The sequence below is a fragment of the Microtus pennsylvanicus genome, chromosome 2, assembly GCF_037038515.1.
Source record: "Microtus pennsylvanicus isolate mMicPen1 chromosome 2, mMicPen1.hap1, whole genome shotgun sequence".
Classification (NCBI taxonomy): domain Eukaryota; kingdom Metazoa; phylum Chordata; class Mammalia; order Rodentia; family Cricetidae; genus Microtus; species Microtus pennsylvanicus.
Genome location: NC_134580.1, coordinates 30,615,329 through 30,636,050, shown reverse-complemented (window position 1 = coordinate 30,636,050; position 20,722 = coordinate 30,615,329). Strand labels below are relative to the sequence as shown.

The following is a 20,722-nucleotide window of genomic DNA, read 5'->3' as shown; positions in this document are numbered from 1 at the left end:
GCACCACTGTAGAGAATTAGATCCTCAGGAAATACTGGTCTTTGTTGTGATAGTCAATGGGAGGCTCCCCCAAGGGACTGAAATGGCTGAGAGGTCTAGTCACATTTTGGGTCTTTCCTAGTTAGGTTTCCACTGCTGTGATAAACGCCATGACTGATACCAACTCGGGGAGACTGGGGTTTGTTCTTTACTACACTTCACCATCCATCAACGAGGAAAGCTGAGGTTCAAAGCTGGAGGCAGGAACTGAAGCAGAGACCATGGGTGAAGGCTGCTTATTGGCTTTGTCTCTCTGCCTTTCTACCTTCTTTGTACAACAAAACCACCTGTCCCAGGATCACATTATCCACCATAATTAGACTAGGCTCCCCTGCATGAATTAACAATGAAGAACACACCCTGTAGTCATGTCTGCAGGCCAATCTGGTGAAGGCAACTCTTTGAGGTTCTGTCTTCCCAGGTGTGTCTACTTAATAACTGAGGCCAATACTGCAAGGTTTTATTCATTTTCGAGAGATGATTTCTTGAAACCCAAATTGACCTCAAATTCAATATTTAACTGAGGATGACCTTGAGCTTCTGATCTTCCTGTCTCTGCCTCTCAGGTGTTAGAGTTACAGGCATGTGCCACCGAGGCTGGCTAAGAAATTTTTATTCCTCTTCCCAGATCCATATTATTCCATAATGTAGTGGATTTAACTGTCCCTACTTTAAATCTTTTCTTTTATTTACGTATCTATTTGATTTTGCAGTAGGGACATCATATGTGCAGGACCTTGGGAAGAACTCAAGTATAGACATGTGCCACCACCCCAGCTTGTGTGTGTGTGTGTGTGTATGTATGTAACATGTGTGGTCATGTGTGTGTACATGTACTCAACTAGTGCGTGATGTCTTTACCTCCTTCTCCCTTTTCTTCCCTCAATCAATTATTAATTTTGTTTTTTGTCATTGCTTTGACAGGGTCTTTCTGTAGTCCTGAAACTCCATATATACACTGATCTTGAACCCACAAAGATCTCTTGCTTCTGAGTTCTGGGATTAAAGGCATGTGCTGCCATATTCAAATAATCCTTGTTGTTTTGTTTTGTGGAGCCAGGATCTTACTATACAGTCCAGGCAGGCATGGAACTTGGTATGTAACTTGGGCTGGCTTTGCATTTATAATCCTTCTGTCTGCCTCCCAGCTGGTGAGATTAACGCATAGGGCATCACATGGGTTTCAGCCTCAGTTTCAGGTCTGCATCCCTGTCTCACCGACCTTTAAAATATTACCCTAGATCAGTCAATTCTGTAAACTAGAGACAAGAGCAGGGGCGGGCATCTGGGAAGGCCAAATTTACATGGATAAAAATGTCTGTCCTCATCTGGTACATACAGAAGCTCTCTTCCCATCCTCGGTATGTCAGAGAACCTTAGAAACCTATTTGTTCTTTCATTATACCATGTTTTTTTTTTAACTTGAATATTTTGTATACAATGTATTTCCAGGAAATACTTTCCCTCTCCCCTCCTTCACTCTAGATCAGTCCTTCCCAATGTGGCGAGAACTCCATTCCCAGTTAACAATGATATTTTAGCCGGGCAGGGTTGGCACACTCCTTTAAACCCAGCACTTGGGAGGCAGAGGCAGATGGATCTCTGTGAGTTCGAAGCCAGCCTGTTCTACAAGAACTAGTTCCAGGACAGGCTCCAAAGCTACAGAGAAACCCTGTCTCAAAACCAAAAGAAAACAACAACAACAAAACAAAAGACAATGATATCTCATCACATCAGGGCCTACCTGTTATTACAGATTAGTCTTTTATTCCTAGTCTGACATTCAAGAGCTCCCAAACAGGGACAAGTCTTGGTATATTTGGCATAAACAGACATAACTTTTGCTTGTCTGTGGAAAGAACAGCAGCCACAAATAGCTTATATGCATACGTTACCTGGGAAGGGACATTTTTGGGTGGCTCAATTCTAATGGATGGGTCCCACTCCCCTGGAGGGAGCACAGTCACCTGGTCCAGGAACTCATCTATCCCGGCCAGAAGGTCATCTCGCTCCTTGGCTTTATATGCCACATCATGAAAAATCTACAGAAGGGAGGAAAACACCTTAGGAAAACTCAACATTACTGTGTTTGCAACGATATCCACTGAGAAATGGATACAGCCTCTTGATTTTTATCTCTGGCATGGATATCTAAGACATAAAACTTAGTGCTTAAAGGAACCTAACGCAGAGTGCGGAGGTGCCTGTGCCCGTGAATCCAGGCACACCCCAGACCACAGCAGGAGGGCACCTCAAGTGGAAGGCCAGGTGGGCTCACGGAGTGAGACCCTGTGTCAAGGAGATAAGACACCACTTAAAGTCATTTTATTGTCTCCACAGGAGAAAGGACACAGAAATTCTCTTAGTCACGTCTGAAAATAGACAGTCTTGCTAATGGAGGTCATCTGTGAAAGGACCAGAGAGAGATCACACATGAACTTAGCGCACAGATGTGTGCCTTGGACAGCCATACATGAACTTAGCGCACAGATGTGTGCCTTGGAACCACTGCACAGCAGCCCTCACCAGGTACAGAGTGACCATGACACCTCCACATGACACTGCCCGAGGGCACAGCCTGACCTTATGCAAACCTCTCTTTCCAGGGAACAGGAGTATTTCTTTATACAAATAAGTTCAACATATTTAATTAACTATATTCTCTAGAAAGTTAACTCAGGCTTCATGAGCTACATTAAATATGAGTTGACACATTTTACTTGGCAATAATAATTCTCCCAGAAAATGATGTCTTTGCATCTTGGATTACTTAAAAAAGGGAGAGTTAAGTGGCCATAGTGGTACATGCTTATAATCCCAGCACTAGGTGTTCAAGGCCAACCTGGGCTACTAAGAACCTGTCTATAAACAAACAAGCAATGGAACTGCAAGGAAAGTCTCCCAGAGGGTGTGGTTCTCTTTGAATGGCTCCTAGAGAAGTCCCGGATGCTTCCCAGCAGATGCTGCCACAGTCCTTATCGTATCCCCAACAACGCACACAGCTTCCGCGAGATAGAAATGCTCACTAATTACGAGATGAGTGGATGGAAGGCAGAGTGGTCTGTACCTCATCGGTCATGATGGTGGCCATGGATCTGCCAATCTCGTGGTACTGCTGACCTTTTCCTACTGGGCCCAGCAAGATAAACAAAAATCTGCCAAAACACACAAAAGAGGGAGCTACATAAATAAAGAAGGAGAAGGGACATCTTATCCACTCTAAATAGCAAACCTCGCCCCGACTACCACACAGAGACCATCACCGCCTTCAAGAAGAACATCAGCCTGCTATGGCCAGGCGCCACTCAGAGCTATTAATAAGACATCATTCAATAACGTGGCTGGCTGGGCTTCTTAGCGTTACCATAGACACAGTTCCTAGCCATAGAAAGGATGTCTTTTCAAAACACTGCACCGCTGTGTAAATTCAAGGTTATCTAATCCCCATCCATTGTTCTATTAAGAAAATGACAGAGAAAGGGAAGGATAAGAAGTTGAAATGACCAAGTCCTGGAGAGGAGCGTGAATTGTGTTCTGGACATCTGTGCACTCTCTATAATCAGTGGGGCTCTGAATCACCACGTCACCACCTTGGGGCACACAAATAGCCAAGTCCTGCCAGCACTGTGGAAAGACATCAGTACCTTTCCCTAGAGACAGTTCCCTGGAGACGAAGGCCTCCTGGTGTGACAATCCACTGGACCTTGCTGTGCTCTTTCCCTGTTCTCCTGGGCTCTTCTTCCAAGGCCAACAGTACTCATGGTCACAGCCTTAAAACTTAGAACTCACTCCCCCCCACCCCTCATCCTCCCTTCACCCCCACTTTCATAGCTCACCAAGGAATTTTAAACACTCTCTCCGAACGGCCCACCCTAACTTCTGGTACTAACTAGCTGCTAGCGCCAGTGCTCACACAGGTCACTCAGCTCGGGGCAGGACCCAGGTACCTTGTTGGGATGGGCACTTCTGTCAGGCCCGAGAGGAGCACAGCTGGGGAGAGCCTCACAAAGGCAACGATGGGACGGTCCAGAGTGTCCACCTCTCCAACCAAGACATTGGAGGCCTCTGCCCCAGTGGGAATTTTTTTCATGAAATGAAGGTCCACCTGAAAGTACACAGGAGCCTTTGAGAATTTAGGAGCCATCGGCTTCGCTGGCAATCATTCTCTTCAAGTATCACTCAAGGTTACAGAAGAGTTCCTCACTGTTTTATTTGATTTTTATAAAAACCCTGAATGGAGCGATCATAGATCAGATCAGTCCACTATTTTAAAAAAAAAGGGGAAGAGATTAAGATTCAGGGAGAGAATTCTGACTACAACTACGGAGTATAGAATACACGCATGAGTGTGTACACACACACACATTTATCATTTATAGCACATATAAACTATATGTAATTTAGTGTGTGGGGTGTGTGTTTAGGTGTTGTATGTGTGTGTGTCTACACAGGCTGCAGTCCATGTATGGAAGCCAGAGAACACCTTGTGAAAATCAGTTCCTCCACCACTGTGTGGGTTTCAGGGCAGAATTCAGGCAGCAACACCTTTAGCCACTGAGCCACTCAAGAATCAAAGTTTAAGTCCGAGAACTTTCATCCCACCCCACCATGCTCCTCTGGGAGGAAGCGCCTCGGGAGTTCTGGGTCATGTTATTTCTCCTTGCAAATACTGACTGCTCCATCAGATGCAGCAGCCACAGCCCTCCAAGAAGAGCCAGACATCACGAGCTTTAGGAGGCAGCGGCAAAATACTGCAGTGACAACAGTGACGAGAGTGAGAAGGATGCACGGCAGCAGGTGCCAGAGGGTCACTAATGCACCGGGAGCCGGGGCAGTGGGGCTCAGCAGCAGGCTGCCTTCACTGCGCTGAGTCGGCTGGCTGAGTGTGCACAGGGAGACAACAAGGAAGATGGCGTCCCTTTTCACAGAGCAGTGCTGCTCCTGGGGAAGGCTCATGAGCCATCGGAGCTTACCAGACCCCAGAAAGATTCCGGAAGACCCTGGGCTCCACTACAGATAACCTTCGGTCTAGAAGTCAACCTGCCATGTCTCCTCACCTTGCTTAGATCCACAGGACTGTGCTCGCAATTCACTCCGTTTTTCACCTCAAGACTCGTAGTTGGAGCAGACTGAGGAGAAACAGTCTGACCTATTTGGAGACAGTCAAACAGAATCTGCCAAGGGCTTGCCCCTCCTTCCCCTCAGATCCAGCCATCCATCACAGCCAGCTGTGACCTCTACAGGCTGGGAGGACTATGAAGCAGAGTCCATCACGTCTGTCCCTGCACTCAGTGCTAAGAAGGCAGAGGTCTAGTCCTCCATTACCTTCCTATCTTCCTTTCTCTCTGCAGAGAGCCATCCTGACCCTCAGTGCGCCAGCACCTCTGCACAGAGCTTGGCAAACAGCTTGCCAGCAAAGGAGGAGAAGCTGCAGGCGAGGCCTCGCCCAGCCATGGCAAGAGAAGTGGTTAACAGCTGGGCCCACCCGCGCCTGTACACAGGCTATGGACCTAAGCTAACACACAGAAATCCCACAACAAATGGAAGGAAGGTCCTGCCATTGTCTTTATTAAGTGCGATGTGAAGATTGTCCAGGGCCATACACTCTCCAGGGGGTGGAGCCAAAGCACAAGCCTGGAGGCCTGGCTAGACCACAGCAGTTTGTGTCTAAGCAGACTTTTGTTTAACTGGACAAGGCTGCAGCTCACCTTCTCTGGCCCAGCTCCTCATCGATGTGACCATTCTCCCCAGAGCTACACCTTCTCTGGGAGCACAGGGGATACATCCCTCACCTCGCAGTCCCCCCTGGAATGCTATCCAAGGGCACACGGAGAAGGGAGCATCCTAGTCACCCAGCTCACTACCCATCAAGGAGTCCAGGGGCCTAAGTGTCACAGCCTCGCCCTGCAGTAATTCCGCATCGCCAACTGGTCCCCAAATGTGTTTTCAACAGAGAGAAAAAGAGAGACACCCCCAAGTCCTTACCATCTTTGTCCATGGAATGTGGGTCCGATTGCTTCTTGCCAACCTCAGCAAAGGAGCGGACAATGGGAATGAGGTTGTTCCTCCGCCTATCATTCTGATGGTGGTGTTTCTTGAGAAGGGCTTCCCGCACTTTAACCCTCATACTGTCATTCAGGTCACTGAACAGTTCTTGCTGGTCCAGTATCAGGTCTAGGAAAGAGACATTCACAGCAACACTCAGACGGAGAGTTCAGGAACTCAAGGGGAAGGGTATGAGGTGGCAGGGGAAGGGGGAAAAGGCAGAGATGAGCTGCTCTCCTAGCGTCACCAAGGTGGTTTCAGCTTCCTGTCTGAAGGAGCATTTGGGTTTTGTAGGTATGGAACACCGTCCTTTGCTTATTTAACAACGAGACAACAACGTGAACACATGGTTTAGGGACAGAGTGTCACTATGCTACGTAGGCTGCCATGAATTCCCGGGTTAATGTGACCTTTCTGCAAGAGTGGGACTTACTGGAGCTGGAGAGATGGCCCCATGGATAAGAACACTGACTGCTCTTACAGAGAACCTGGGTTCTATTCCGAGTACCCCCATGGTGGTCATAACCATCTGTAATTCCAGTTCTAGGAGACCCAACACCCTCTTATAGCCCCCAAGGGCACCAGGCATGTGGTGTACATGCACACATGATATCAAACGACTCATACGTATAAAATAAAACTAATTAATTAAAAAAATTTTAAGGTAGGACTTAATCACGGTGAGTATGCCATTATGCTTAGCTCCAACCATTGCTTAGGGAACGAGGTCTCTGAGTATTTAATGCATGCCCAGAACTGTACCATGGGGTTTTCATCTGTCCAGTCCTCACTGAAACTCAAAAAAGTGGGCATTTTGATGAAAATTCTTTTTTAAATTCTATTTTTAAATGGATTTTTAATCTATATTTATGTGTGTGTGTGTGTATGCCCCATATGTGTGCAGGTACCCAGGAAGACTGGAAGAGAATCATCAGCTCCCCTGTAGCTGGAATTACAAGTGGCCATGAGCCACACAATGTGGTCCTGGGAACCAAACTTGAGTCCTCTGCAGGAGGAGCAAATGCTCTTAACTTCTGAGCCAGAGTTCTTCCAAACAAGGAAACCAAGGCACGGTTCTTACAAAAGTCCCCAAGCTCTTACACCTGCGAAGCCGAAGAGCCAGGGTTCGCGTCCAGCTCTGGCTGACTAAGAGCCCACGATTACCCTCTTAACTCTGCTGTCCTTCCTCCATGAGCCCAGCATTGTTGTAACTGTCAGGGATGCTGCAACCTTGAGCTCCAGTGGATACTTGAAAGTGCAGCCTATAATCAACCCAATTATAAAATGGGGCACTGAGCTGAACAGAGAATTCTCAACAGAAGAACTTCAAATGGCCAAAAGACACTTAAGGTCATGCTCAACTTCCTTAGCGATCAGGGAAATGCAAATCAAGACAACTTTAAGATACCATCTTACACCTGTCAGAATGGCTAAAATCAAAAACACCAATGATAGCCTTTGCAGGAGAGGTTGTGGAGAAAGGGGTACACTCATCCATTGCCGGTGGGAATGCAAACTTGTGCAATCACTTTGGAAAGCAGTGTGGCGGTTTCCTAGGAAATTCGGGATCAACCAACACTGGACCCAGCAATACCACTCTTGGGAATATACCCAAGAGAGGCCCTATCATACAACAAAAGTATATGCTCAACTATATTCATAGCAGCATTGTTTGTAATAGCCAGAACCTGGAAACAACCTAGATGCCCTTCAATGGAAGAATGGATGAAGAAAGTATGGAATATATACATATTAGAGTACTACTCAGCACTAAAAAACAAGGACTTCTTGAATTTTGCATACAAATGGATGGAAATAGAAAACACTATCCTGAGTGAGGTAAGCCAGACCCTAAAAGAGGAACATGGGATTACTCACTCATATTTGGTTTCTAGCCATAAATAAAGGATATTGAGCCTATAATTCGCGATCCTAGAGAAGCTAAATAAGAAGGTGAATCCAAAGACAAACATATAGGCATCCTCCTGAATATTAACCTTCATCAGGCGATGAAACGAGACAGAGTCAGAGACCCACATTGGAGCACCGGACTGAAATCTCAAGGTCCAAATCAGGAGCAGAAGGAGAGAGAGCACGAGCAAGGAACTCTGGACCACAAGGGGTGCACCCACACACTGAGACATTGGGGATGTTCTATCGGGAACTCACCAAGGCCAGCTGGCCTGGGTCTGAAAAAGCATGGGATAAAACCAGACTTGCTGAACATAGCAGACAATGAGGACTACTGAGAACTCAAGAACAATGGCAATGAGTTTTTGATCCTACTGCACATACTGGCTTTGGGGGAGCCTAGGCAGTTTGGATGCTCACCTTACTAGACCTGGATGGAGGTGGGTGGTCCTTGGACTTCCCACAGGTCAGGGAACCCTGATTGCTCTTCGAGCTGATGAGGGAGGGGGACTTGATCAGGGGAGGGAGAGGGAAATGGGAGGCGGTGGCAGGGAGGAGGCAGAAATCTTTAATAAATAAATAAATTTAAAAAAGTATATAAAAGAAAAGAAAGTGCAGCCTAAAGAAAGGTTAAATTGGGGATGGAGAGATGGTTCCGTGGTTTGGAGCATGGGCTGCTTTTCCAGAAGACATACATGCAGATTAAATATGAATATATAATGAAATAATAAAGTTTAAAAATGTATTATTTAAATTAGTTAACTGCTCACTGAAGACAATCACCAGCATTAAAACTATCAAGGTTTGCGGAAGGTCTTACTTGGTTCTGTCATCAGGGCTCTAGATAAATGTCCAGAGCTTCAGGCCCTACACTCTATCCCTAATTCCATTATTCCTGACCTATCTGACCTTGGAATTACATGACCACTCTCTTCTCAGTCTCCCCTATACAGAGAGGACAGCGCTGATGTCTCCCCATGCTGATGGCTGCCACATTGAGCTGTGAGCAGCTGGTCCTCCTGCCTGTTCTATGTGCCGGGACCAGAGGGGTGAGCAATCAAGGCAGGAGTCCTGCATATTTAGCCTTTATAATGATTATTTCTTCTCTCATAAACACTCATGCTTCAAAATCCTGCACTTTGAAAGAAGAAAATTCCACCAGGGCCCTCTTCTAGCTATTGTTTTTATCTTTTCTCTTCCCACTTAAAATTCTCAAAAGCAAACAATCGTACTTTAAGAATTACCTGCCGCTCCCTGCCAAGTGCCAAAGTGTCACGAAAATCCGTGTCTGCTCTGGGCCTTTAGGAACACAGCTCTGCCAAGAACTCATTTCAGATTTCCGGCTTCCAAACTTATTGTTTGATTGGTTTCATTTTGAGATGAGATCTTGCTACAAGCCCAGAGTGGTCTTGAACTTGATCTACCTGCCTTACCCTCTGAGTGCTGGCATTCCAGGTGTTACCGCCACACATGTGGACTTGGGTTGCAGCAGTCCTGGTGGCTAACACAGGCTTGGCAGCTGGCACTGGCTGTCCCCTCACCATCCGCACTCCTGAGCTCAGTCTCCACGGGCGACTCGCTTCCGTCAGCCTGCTTATGCCCCGCAGTCATCCTCAGACAGGTGGTGTCCCCACCCCCATTTTTATCCTCAATGATCTCAACTGCCCTGGAGACTGTAAGCACCAAATGCCATGGACCGGTGTGACCTATCTCAAGTCACATCAAAGATCCGATCATGAGCAGACATCATCTGGATGTACCCACACCCTAAAACTTAGCAAGTACAAAATGAAACCCATCCTCTTTCCACCCACCAGACCTCCGGATTTTCTAGTCATCCAGCCACAAACTAGAATCCTGAACATTCTTCCCTTCCTGCCCAAAACCAGTCCATCAAGTGATTCCCACCACTCTACCTCCTGAGCTGCTCTGGCAATCAGCCCTTGCTGTAGGGCCCTCTGAGGGGACCCTGGCCCACTGAGGGGACCCTGGCCCACTGAGGGGACCCTGGCCCACTGAGGGGACCCTGGCCCACTGAGGGGACCCTGGCCCACTGAGGGGACCCTGGCCCACTGAGGGGACCCTGGCCCACTGAGGGGACCCTGGCCCACTGAGGGGACCCTGGCCCACTGAGGGGACCCTGGCCCACTGAGGGGACACTGGCCCACTGAGGGGACCCTGGACCACTGGAGCAGGTGGCTCTGCCAGGTCTTACCCTCCTCCCTCAGCCCCTCTGCCTTGCTTAAAAACCTTTGGATTGCATTCCTAAAGCTGCCACCAAGGTTTCTTCCCTTGTTGTCCACCTCCTCCTCCTGAGACTGACTCGAGTCCAGCTATCAGAAGCCCCCTTTGACTCACCTAATTAACATGCCCAATTAAAATTAAACACCTCACCCTAATACAGATTTCTCTTACCTTACCGTTATGTGCCTATGTGCCACATCTGTCTCCTCCTATTCGGAGGCGGTCCTTGGTCCCTCTGGGACAAATATTCCTGCCCCCCTTCCCTCATCAGCTTCCCCATCCCCCCTCAGCCCTACCTCTGTCACCACTGCGCCCTAGCCCACTGTAACATGGACCCCCTTCCCTTCTCCTAAAATTCCACCTGCAACGTCATCTGCTGCTTCTTTTTCTGCCTGAGTCAGACAGCAGCCACTTAAACTTTTCTTCCCCACTTATAAAAGATCACCTTAGAAACAGGTGCTTGGATGTGGTTTGTACCTAATCTGGGGTCCAGGAAGGAGCAGCCCTGTGCCGGGGGTGGTGGAGGGAAGGTCTCCTTCCTCTGCAGTGGAGCACCATCTCACCTGATCGGATCCAACGACCTGGTTCACGCTCCCTTTAGCTCACCCTCCGTCTTGCTTACAGCTAATTTGATCGAGTACTACCCCCCAGACTTCAGCAGGGTCTCCTCATTCTTGATGATTATAATATCACTAACTCTCCGGGGCTCCTCCACTGAAAAACAGGGCACAAACTTTCTGGGGAACTTCATGGGCATTTATACACATAGTCAGAAGTCAATGAAATACAGATGCGACCCACTTGGATTAAAGTCTATGAGTTGAGTCGTGTGAGGGAAGATAAAAGTACTCTGGGAAAATTCCCAGAAACCATGAGTGTTGGGACCTCAGTTTCTTCAAAAACACCCAACTGTTCTGGGATGTGCTTTTGTGCCCCTTCCAGGTGTATTGATTGGACAGGAGTAAGTTTATTCTTTACGACTGGCTACTGTTTGTATGAGGTGTATTGATTGGACAGGAGTAAGTTTATTCTTTACGACTGGCTACTGTTTGTATGAGGTGTATTGATTGGACAGGGGTGAGTCCACTCTTTCTGATTGGCTGCTGTTTTTATAAGCCTCCACAGAGAACATGTTTTTGCCAATTGCCAAGGGCAACTTGCCCACTACCTGAGACTTGCCTGTGGCGCTGTCTTCAGGGTGTAAACTGTACTTTGGGGCTCCATTCTCGCAGGTTCCACTATCTCTAGAGCAGTGAACGTGACTCTAACTCTGAACTCACTTTTTTTTAAAAAATTCTACTTCCCCCACAGTTGGGAGTACACCTGGGGCACCGCCTTAGGAAAGAGTTCGCACAGGAGTCCATCAGTACTGACCTCCATCCCCCGGGGCCCCCAAAAGTCCTTAGAGAGGCATGATTATTTAGACACTTGGAATGGAGAAATCTTTAACCTGTCTACTAGAATGGAGTCAATCTGAGGGGAAGTGTTCCACATGCCATCTGGTAGTCTCCAAAGCTGTGCCCCAAACACAGTATCTTAAAGTCTGTTCACATCAGAAAACCCCACAAGACAGGTCTATCCTGCATGCTGCGCTGAACCATGGGAATGCTATGGCTCACGTTCCTGCATATCTGTTCTAGATGACATATTTTATACTGCTAAATCTTTAATTTTCTTCTTTTAGGTATTAGGATTGTCACATTATTAGTGTGCACGTGTGTGTGATGAAGGCGTGCGCCATCGGGTCTTCGTGGAGGACAGAGGACAACTTTCCTAAGTTACTTCTTCCGTCATGAGTTTCTTGGTGGGACTCAAGTTGCCCAGCAAATATGTTTACTAACTGAGCCATCTGAGCAGTCCTTTCATTTTCTTTCTTTCTGACTTCCTTGTTCTGTCTGTTTTTCTTAAGATAAAGTATCACTGTATAGTGCAGGCCTTGAACCCGTCTTTCCCCTGCTTCAGCCCTGCCAACTTCCAGGATTACCGGTGTGCACCAGAACACCTGCCTCTTATACTTTCTATTTATGCAAAATGTCTCGGCCCTTTATTAGCCTTACCTGAAATTTCTTCTATGCTGCTTGCACGCATGTCCAGGAGGACAGAGCCATTGATGAGGCAGCTCCTCAGCTCAAACAGACTGTGCAGAGAGAGGGTGGCCACGTAAGGCTTGCTCCAACGCTCTCCCCCATCTTCAACATCCTCTTCAAACTTCAGCCACCTGCAAACACGGCCAATAATGAGATGCCACAGACAGAAGATGGTTTTTTTTTCAAGAGGACAAAATATCTAAAAGGTCATAGAGAACACTGGAACACCTGGTTCAGACACAAAAATACTGGAAAAGCAAGTTGTGACACAGTGCAAATCTTTTTAGTTTTGTTTTTTGAGTACGGGTTTCTCCGTGTAACAGCCCTTGCTGTCCTGGAACTCACGTTGTAGACCAGGCTGGCCTTGAACTCCTTTGTCTCTGTCTCCTGAGTGCTGGGACTAAAGGTGAGGATCACCAATGCCCAACCTTAATCCCACTTTTATTTAAAGACAAATCTAAAATTATAAACACATATATGTATAAGACCCTAAATATATGCCTTGTTTTCGCCTTGGGACAGTAGGATTGAAGGTAACTGTCATTTTCTTCCTTTTGCGTACCTTCACTTATTTTATTGTCTATAGGAAACGTGACTTTTACAAATTTAATCTTTATCATTTGGACATATTGACAAACCGTATTAAGAAAAAAATGACATTTTTATCTGTGCTCTATATGACTTCAGAAATCCACAAAGACAGAAACACGGAAGACTAACCGTCTTGTCACATGGCATCAGGCCAGCTGGCCTGTTTAGCTCTCTCGGCCCCTGGGAAACAGCCACAGTAGGCCATGTATCAACGCTAGCTACATCAGTGTGAGCAGGAGCCAGGCCTCCTAGCTACCACTTCAGCCATGAAGAGTCAGGGCAAGCAGGCCTGCCACCTGCTGAGAGGTGTGCACCTGCCTGTCCCCGGGCTCCTGACCCGGCTCCTTCAGGGCCTCACCTGGCCGTCTCCTTCCACTCGGCATCCTCTCCCTCTCTCAGACAGATCTCGTCCAGCTCTGTGAACAGCTCATGAGGCACATGCTCCTCGTCGTCCTCAGTGCCCAGAATGAACTGAACATGCTGAGAGGGGGTGTCTAGAAAACCAACAGAGAAAGGTCTGGATGTGTATCTAGCTCCAAGTCAGAACGAAAATAACATTCTGCCTCACAGCTAAGGGAATATATAGATGTCCTGAATACAGATTTAAAAGTTCTTTTGTTCTTAGGGAAAAGGCTAAGGGTAAACATTTAAACCAGAGAGCAGAACTATAAACTAAGACCACTGCAGAGGTCCCATGAGAACCTAGAAATCAGTTCAGTTCCCAGCACCCACACGTAGTTCACAACTGTCTAACTCCAGTCCCAGGGATATGTCCCCTCTTCTAGCCACCAAAGGCACCGGGCAAGCATGTGGCGCATAAACATACATGCAGGCAAAACACCCAAACACATAAAAATAGATTTTTTTAGTTTTCTAGAGAGCTGACAAATTTTAAATAGCAAAGGATTACTTATGGTGTTGACTGAGGTGTTGAAATGTCAATTTCAGGAAGACATTTTTAGTTCTTAGAAGCATTCCTTCTTCCTGGGAACCCTAGCGAAGGGCTAGAAAATCAAGACCACCTGCCTATGCCTTCTGCATTCCCATGAATCACCATATCACCCTCTCATAGACACTGGTCCTCTCTCCTCAGGGTTGTTACCTCCCCTTTCCCCAGAGCGCTACCCCTCTCTCCCCAAGGTATTACCATGGGCCAAAGCTTCCAGGACCTCTTCACCCTGGCTGGTTCCTTTGCCCCGCGCTCCTCGTCTCCGGTGCTTCTGGCCATGAGTGCGGTGGTGCCGATGGCCCTGCCTGCCCAGTGGCATCCGAACCCCCACATACAGAGTTCTATGACCTGGATGAAAGCAGAAGACCTATGGTGAGAATGCCATTCCCAAAAGGAGTCTAGCGTAATTGAGAGTAAAGAACCACAGAGTTTTTGTGCCAGGCCCTTCTGGAATGATTAAACATCAGAGACTCCACTAATAAAGACAGCAATCACAGAGTTGGCAGTGTCTTCCTCTGTCCTGCACGTGGATATAAACCTCACGAGGATGTGTGGCAATCTAATGAAGAACACGTGAGACTGAAGGACATGTGAAGGGCACAGCAGGTCACATATTAGAGCACGGGAATGCAGCGGGAGGCCTTGGTGTGTGCAAGGCTCTGAGAGGGAGGGGGAGGAGGGAGGATTGGAAGAGGGAGGGAGAATAGGAAGGGAAGGAGGGGATATGACTTACAAACTATGGATATATGTTACTTTTTGCTATTACAAGAAAAATGGGGTGATTTTAAGAGACAATTCCTGTATGGGGACTTTGGCCGGTTTTGGCAGAAAGTGGTTAAGCATGGTCAAGACCCCAGTCAGCCCAGCTGGGCTTAAAGCTCCCTTTCAGCACTGGATGTCTGAGGATGAACAAGCCTCTCTTGACTCAGCTACTAAAGGAACGCTGGCACTCCTTCTTTTTAACTCACGGGGTTATCAAGAGCAGCAAAGAAGATTAGGACAGAAACTGCTCAAGGCAGTGCCCAGCACCGCAGGCCATACCACCTAGACTGCTGCAGACGGACCTTCTACCTCAGAGGGGGCGTGGTTGGGTTTAGAGACACTAAAGACAGGCACAGAGTGGAGGACACGGAAGTAAGTGACCCGACAGCAGTCCTTTCTCGTCCCTCCTCCTGCTCCCCACTCCTCCCATACACCCCCTTTGGTTTTCATCCTCCACCTGACTTCCTGCCAAGCCTGGAGCCCAGAATCAGAAGCTTCAGGGCTGTTCCAAAGCCTTATACTCGCAACACTGCTGTGCCCACACTGTTCCCATGGCTCCTGGCATCTTTAGCTGGTGTCTTTGAATCCTACCTACACCCATTCCTTCCCTTTGACTCCTTGTTTCTTGCTTTACTGAGAAGACGCGGGGCATTTCATGGAAACGCTGTTCATCACAGTCTGGCTCCTCTGCCCGGCTCGGGAGTTCTCCATCCCATGCCCCCCACTCCCCTGTCCTCTGCTGGGATGGCTACCCTCACTCTCTCCTCAATCCAGTCCTTCCATGGCTGACCTATGAAGACTCCCACTGGCTGTTCCCCGTGTTTCCCCCTCTCCTTCCTTTCCCACCAAGAATCATGACTGGCCTCACTCCCCCCGCCAAGTTCCTGCTCCATGGCCTCTGACTGTGGCTTCTGTCCCTGCCCTCTACTAAAGTTGTATGCAGTAAGGACATCAGATGGCACTTAGTCACCAAAGCTCTGTCCAGCACATCTCCCAGTTCCACAGACTCCACGGCGAGCCCGGCATGGATCCGGGAACTCCAGATGCCCGTCTTCTTTGGAGTTCTGGGTTCCTTGCACTCTCGTGCCGCTGCCGCCGGACACCTTCAGATGTCTCATAACCCAAAACAAGGGTGACTCTTGACCCTTGCTCTCTCCTCTTTTTCAGTGGGACCCAGTCTTTGAATTTCAAGTTCACTTCTACATGAGACTCTCCTAGCCCCTGGTTTTAAGTCTTTATGTTTATTCCAACTTGGCCTACCTGGTTGGTTTTCTACAATTCTGCCTCAGTCCGGAATTATAGGTGTGTGCTACATACAGCTTGAAATCTTTTATGTTTTAATGGCTGAGCCATCTCTCAGCTTTTTTTTTTTTTTTTTGGCACCACTGCCTGGCCAGCTTCAAATAATCTTTATCTACAGCAGTGGTTCTCAACCTTTCTAATGCTGAGACCCTTTAGTACAGTTCCCAAACCATAAAATTATTTTTGTTCCTACTTTATAACTGTAAATTTGGTACTGTTACAAATCATAATGTAAATATCTGTGTTTTCTAATCGCCTTTCATGACCCCTATGAAAAAGCTGTTTGACCCCCAAAAGGGGTCATGATCCGTAGGTTGAGAACTACTGACCTACAGTGATTAACATGCCCCAAAACAAATTTAAAATTCTCTCCCTTTGAAAGTCAAGCTCATTGCAGATGTGGTATCTCACACCTAGAATCCTAGCACACAAAAGGATGAGAACGGTTGGCTAAACCTTGGAAGTCAATCTAGGACACATAGCGAGTGAGACAAGAGGGAGGCCCTGTCTCAAAACAAGCAAACAAACCTCAAACTGGAATGAGGCACCACATTTATGTCCACAACGCCACCGCTGTGTGGATTCCATGGTGGCTGGGAGGGGGCTCAGCCCTGAGCTGCTCTTGTTGCTCTTGCAGAGGCCCTGGGTTTCCCAGCAGCTCCACTGTGGCTCACAACTGCAATTCCAGTCCTAGAAGAGCTCACGGCCTATGCTGGCCTCCATGGCATTGCATATACACGATGCATTGATAAACATACAGGTAAACACCCATACACAAAACAAAGTCATTTTCCTCAGCGTTACCTTAGATTCCCAGGTCCACCCCGCTGTCCCCTTCATTGTGGGTCCTTGTAGGCATAATTAAAGAGACCCACAAGATCCCAGAATAAAGGATAACAAGTGTTTATTTATTTGAGGAAAAATCTCACGATAAGGGTGGAGAGCCATGGTCCTCTATGGGTGCTGGAAGCTGTGACCCAAACTCTGACCACCAACCAACAGAGAGCAAGCACAGTTTTCATCTGCTTAGACCTCAGACCATGCCCTCAATGGTCGATACCCAAAAGGCTATTGGCTGAATGAATTCCCACATCAAGCCATTCGCGTCTCCTGCTCTGACGAAGCAGGGTCTCTACCCTGCCCTCCACACTAACTTAACGTTACAGAGTTGTTCTCCTGGTTACAGTCATATGGTCCATCTTGTGTGTGCAGTGTCCCTGTGGTCAGTTCTCAGTGACCATCCTGTGTGTGCAGTGTCCCTGTGGTCAGTTCTCAGTGACCATCCTGTGTGTGCAGTGTCCCTGTGGTCAGTTCTCAGTGACCATCCTGTGTATGCAGTGTCCCTGTGCTCAGTTCTCAGTGACCATCCTGTGTGTCCAGTGTCCCTGTGCTCGATCTCAGTGACCATCCTGTGTGTCCAGTGTCCCTGTGGTCAGTTCTCAGTGACCATCCTGTGTGTCCAGTGTCCCTGTGGTTAGTTCTCAGTGGCCATATGTGTGTCCAGGACAACTGTGCTCGGTTCTCCTCACTTCTTTGGATTTTCTTTCCTTTGGGTCAAGTTTACATATTTAACATGGAAATAAACGACCCTAAAAAACCAGGTTATCAGCTCAAGAGAGCAAAAAGGGTAGCCCTACCTCTGGCACAGAACGAACATTCTGGAGAAGAATACACGCGCACACCTTTGTAGCCTCGCCAGCACCCAGTGGTAGGTCTCGGCGCCCTCCGCCTTCCATAGCTGCTGTATCCACAGTGGTTCATACTCTCTACCTGAGCCAGGCTGCTCTTCCTCACGAGTGCTGGCACTGTCTGCACATGTACTCACCAAATTCTCGGTAAACTCTCTGCCTCCTTGGCATTGTTTCTAATCTCCCCGGTGAGATGTGTGGTCTCCTTCCTCCAAGCCACCCAGAGCCCCAGCTGAAGCTTTTCTCGTGCCTTCTTTTCTGTCTTGCATTACAGATGAGCAGCTGCTTACTCCCAACTGTGATATGTGAACTCCAAGTCCCTGCTGAGATCTACTCCAGCACTGGTGTGGAACCACAGTCATTCTATAGTGAGTGTCACAGTGAGTCTACAGGGGCCATGCGGCTGCAAATAATTTAGTAAAACTTGTAAGAAAGATGTTGATGTTTTTTAAAAAAAATGCACACACACACACACGCACAAACACACACACACAAACACACACACAGACACACACAGACACAAACACACACAGACACAAACACACACAGAAACACACACAGACACACACAGACACAAACACACACACAGGCACACACAGACACAAACACACACACAGACACAAACACACACAGAAACACACACACAGACACACACAAACACAAACACACACATAAACACACACACATAAACACACACACACAAACACACACACACAAACACACACACAGACACACACAGACACAAACACACACAGAAACACACACAGAAACACACACACACAGGCACACACACACAAACACACACACAGACACACACAGACACAAACACACACACAGACACAAACACACACAGAAACACACACACAGACACACACAAACACACACACACACATAAACACACACACATAAACACACACACGCGCGCACACACAACACAAACACACACACACAGGCACACACACACAAACACACACACACGTGCACTGAGAGCAGCCATAAATGAGAAACACGGGGTCTTTGGGACAGAAGAGAAAGCATGGGTTGGAGCCACCACAGAGATGGGGCTGCAGACCACACTGCAGCTGGTGCTTATGGCCGAGCACTCACTGGGGAGCCCTAAGGGAGACTCTGCTCCTTTGGGCTCCCAGGATGACTCTAAGTGGATAACCACAGGAAGTCCTACATGAGGAACACACGCAAGCCCCTTAAAGCTACAAATACAACCAAGTGGGGCTAGCTTTTGTTAAAGTGCATTAAGCTGACATCAGGAGTCATAAATCTAGCACTTAATCAGGAGTAATGTCATTTTCCAGCACTGTGATATCCTGCAGTTTTCTTTCCCAGCAGAGGGGAGCATGGCATCATCTGGAGATGTTGCTGAGCTGACCTCGATGGATGAGACCTGGCCCTCAAGATCCATGAGAAGCTGCCTGGGCTTACTATTCTATTCCCTCACAAAAATATTCAAGCATGTCCACTTCCCAGGGGAGGATTAAAGTGCACAGGTAATTGTAGAGGACAATGGAGCTGCTCACAATACCCTGCGAGGCGCTGGGACAGCACAAGGGTGAGGGGATACCTGTGTGTCTGCCTTGCAGTAGAGAGGGAGAAAAGATGGATTCCACCCAGTCTTTCCCACCATCAGGTCGGTTCTCAAAACTAAATTGGAAGTTGCACCAACATGTGTCTCGGGTACTGTGAGGGCTGAAGTTATGTTTAAGTTTAAATTACTGAGTCTAAGAGATTTATATTTTAAAAAATGCTTCTAACCTGTAAGCCCCACTTACAGGGATAACTTCCTGGAATGCTGGGGCTCTTGTTCATGTAGGACAACAAGTCACGTGTTCTCACTTCTCTAAACAAGGTTGGCGGCCCCAACTGCATGGGATGTGCTCCATCACAGGTAGGTTGGAGGCACAGAGGCAGGAAGTACAGCTGGATATATGCTTGCCTCTGATTGGACGAAGGCCGGAAGTGCAGAGTCTTGCAGGGTTTGCCTTTATAAAGCCCCTGGCTAAGGTAATTTGGCCCAACACTCTGGAAATCCTGGGTAGGGACCTGGCCAGAATCCAGAATCCCAGCCAGAATTTAATAAAGCTTGCTTCAAATATCTCAGAAATTGTGGTCATAGTCCTATTTTTGCCTGTGTGATTACCAGTACTACAGATGCAGTGGGAGTCAAGATCATGATTGGGAAACCCACAGAGACAGCTGACCCCAGCTTGCAGGAGCTCCCAGACTCTAGACCAACAGCTAGGGAGCCTGCATGGGACCAACCTAGCAGTGGGATCAGAATCAGTCCCTCGTACACGAGCTGGCTTTTTGGAACCCACTCCCTATGGTGGGATGCCTGGCTCAGCCTTGATGCAGGGGCAAGGAGCTCGCTCCTGCCTGAAATTGATATGCCAGGCTTTATTGACTCCCTAAGGGAGGCCTTACTCTATTTGGGGCAGGGGCTAAAAAGAGGTGTGGTGGAGAGAAAGGGAAGAGAAGAGAAAGGGGAAAATGGTTGGTATGTAAAATAAATTAAAAAAAAAACAGTGCTACAAACAAAAAGGCAGCAGTTACGAAGAGTCAGTGAACTAAGTGATCACTTCACAGTCTCAAAGAAAGGGTTTTTGCTATTGTTGATATCTGTGCTGAGCGGCCCAGTACTCCATGCCTGTGTCTCACGCTGCCTACTGGGTCCTGCGCCAAGCCTATCAGACAGGGGCACGCTTATCTCTGCTCTTGTTTAAGACAAGGACCAAGAGGCAAAGGAAGGTAGCTGTTTTCCCCACAGGGTCCCTCAGCCAGGAAAAAAAGAGTCAGATGTGAACCCAGGTCTCCAGAGGGCTTTTGTTTTCCCTGGCCATGGGAGGCAGCCTCTTACCTTCCAACTCTTCCTTCTCATAGTGAATGTTGAGGGTTGTGCTGGTCCCGCCCTGATCCACCACAGCTTCCTCATCTGGTCTCTGTTTAAAAACAGATATGCAAATGGTCACAGGAATACATGCATATTCATTCTCCAATGCAAACGATCATGGAAATACATGCATATTCATCATTCAAATACTTCAAACCACAGTATATACCAAGGCTCCTCTGAGATACCTGGAGGGGGA

The 20,722-nt window shown here is 47.7% G+C and overlaps 1 protein-coding gene across 1 annotated transcript in view; it reads right to left on the bottom strand.

Moving 5' to 3' along the window:
* Nucleotides 1–20,722, bottom strand: part of LOC142843402 (electroneutral sodium bicarbonate exchanger 1-like) — a 48,984-nt gene that overhangs the window by 10,465 nt on the left and 17,797 nt on the right. Inside the window, exons 2-10 of the mRNA XM_075960703.1 lie at nt 20,491–20,572; nt 14,065–14,214; nt 13,276–13,411; nt 12,297–12,457; nt 6,025–6,213; nt 5,097–5,188; nt 3,987–4,144; nt 3,107–3,194; nt 1,935–2,081 (exon numbers count right to left, since the gene is read on the bottom strand). Of these exons, the coding sequence (XP_075816818.1) occupies nt 1,935–2,081; nt 3,107–3,194; nt 3,987–4,144; nt 5,097–5,188; nt 6,025–6,213; nt 12,297–12,457; nt 13,276–13,411; nt 14,065–14,214; nt 20,491–20,572 (1,203 nt within the window). The remainder of the gene's footprint in view (nt 1–1,934; nt 2,082–3,106; nt 3,195–3,986; nt 4,145–5,096; nt 5,189–6,024; nt 6,214–12,296; nt 12,458–13,275; nt 13,412–14,064; nt 14,215–20,490; nt 20,573–20,722) is intronic.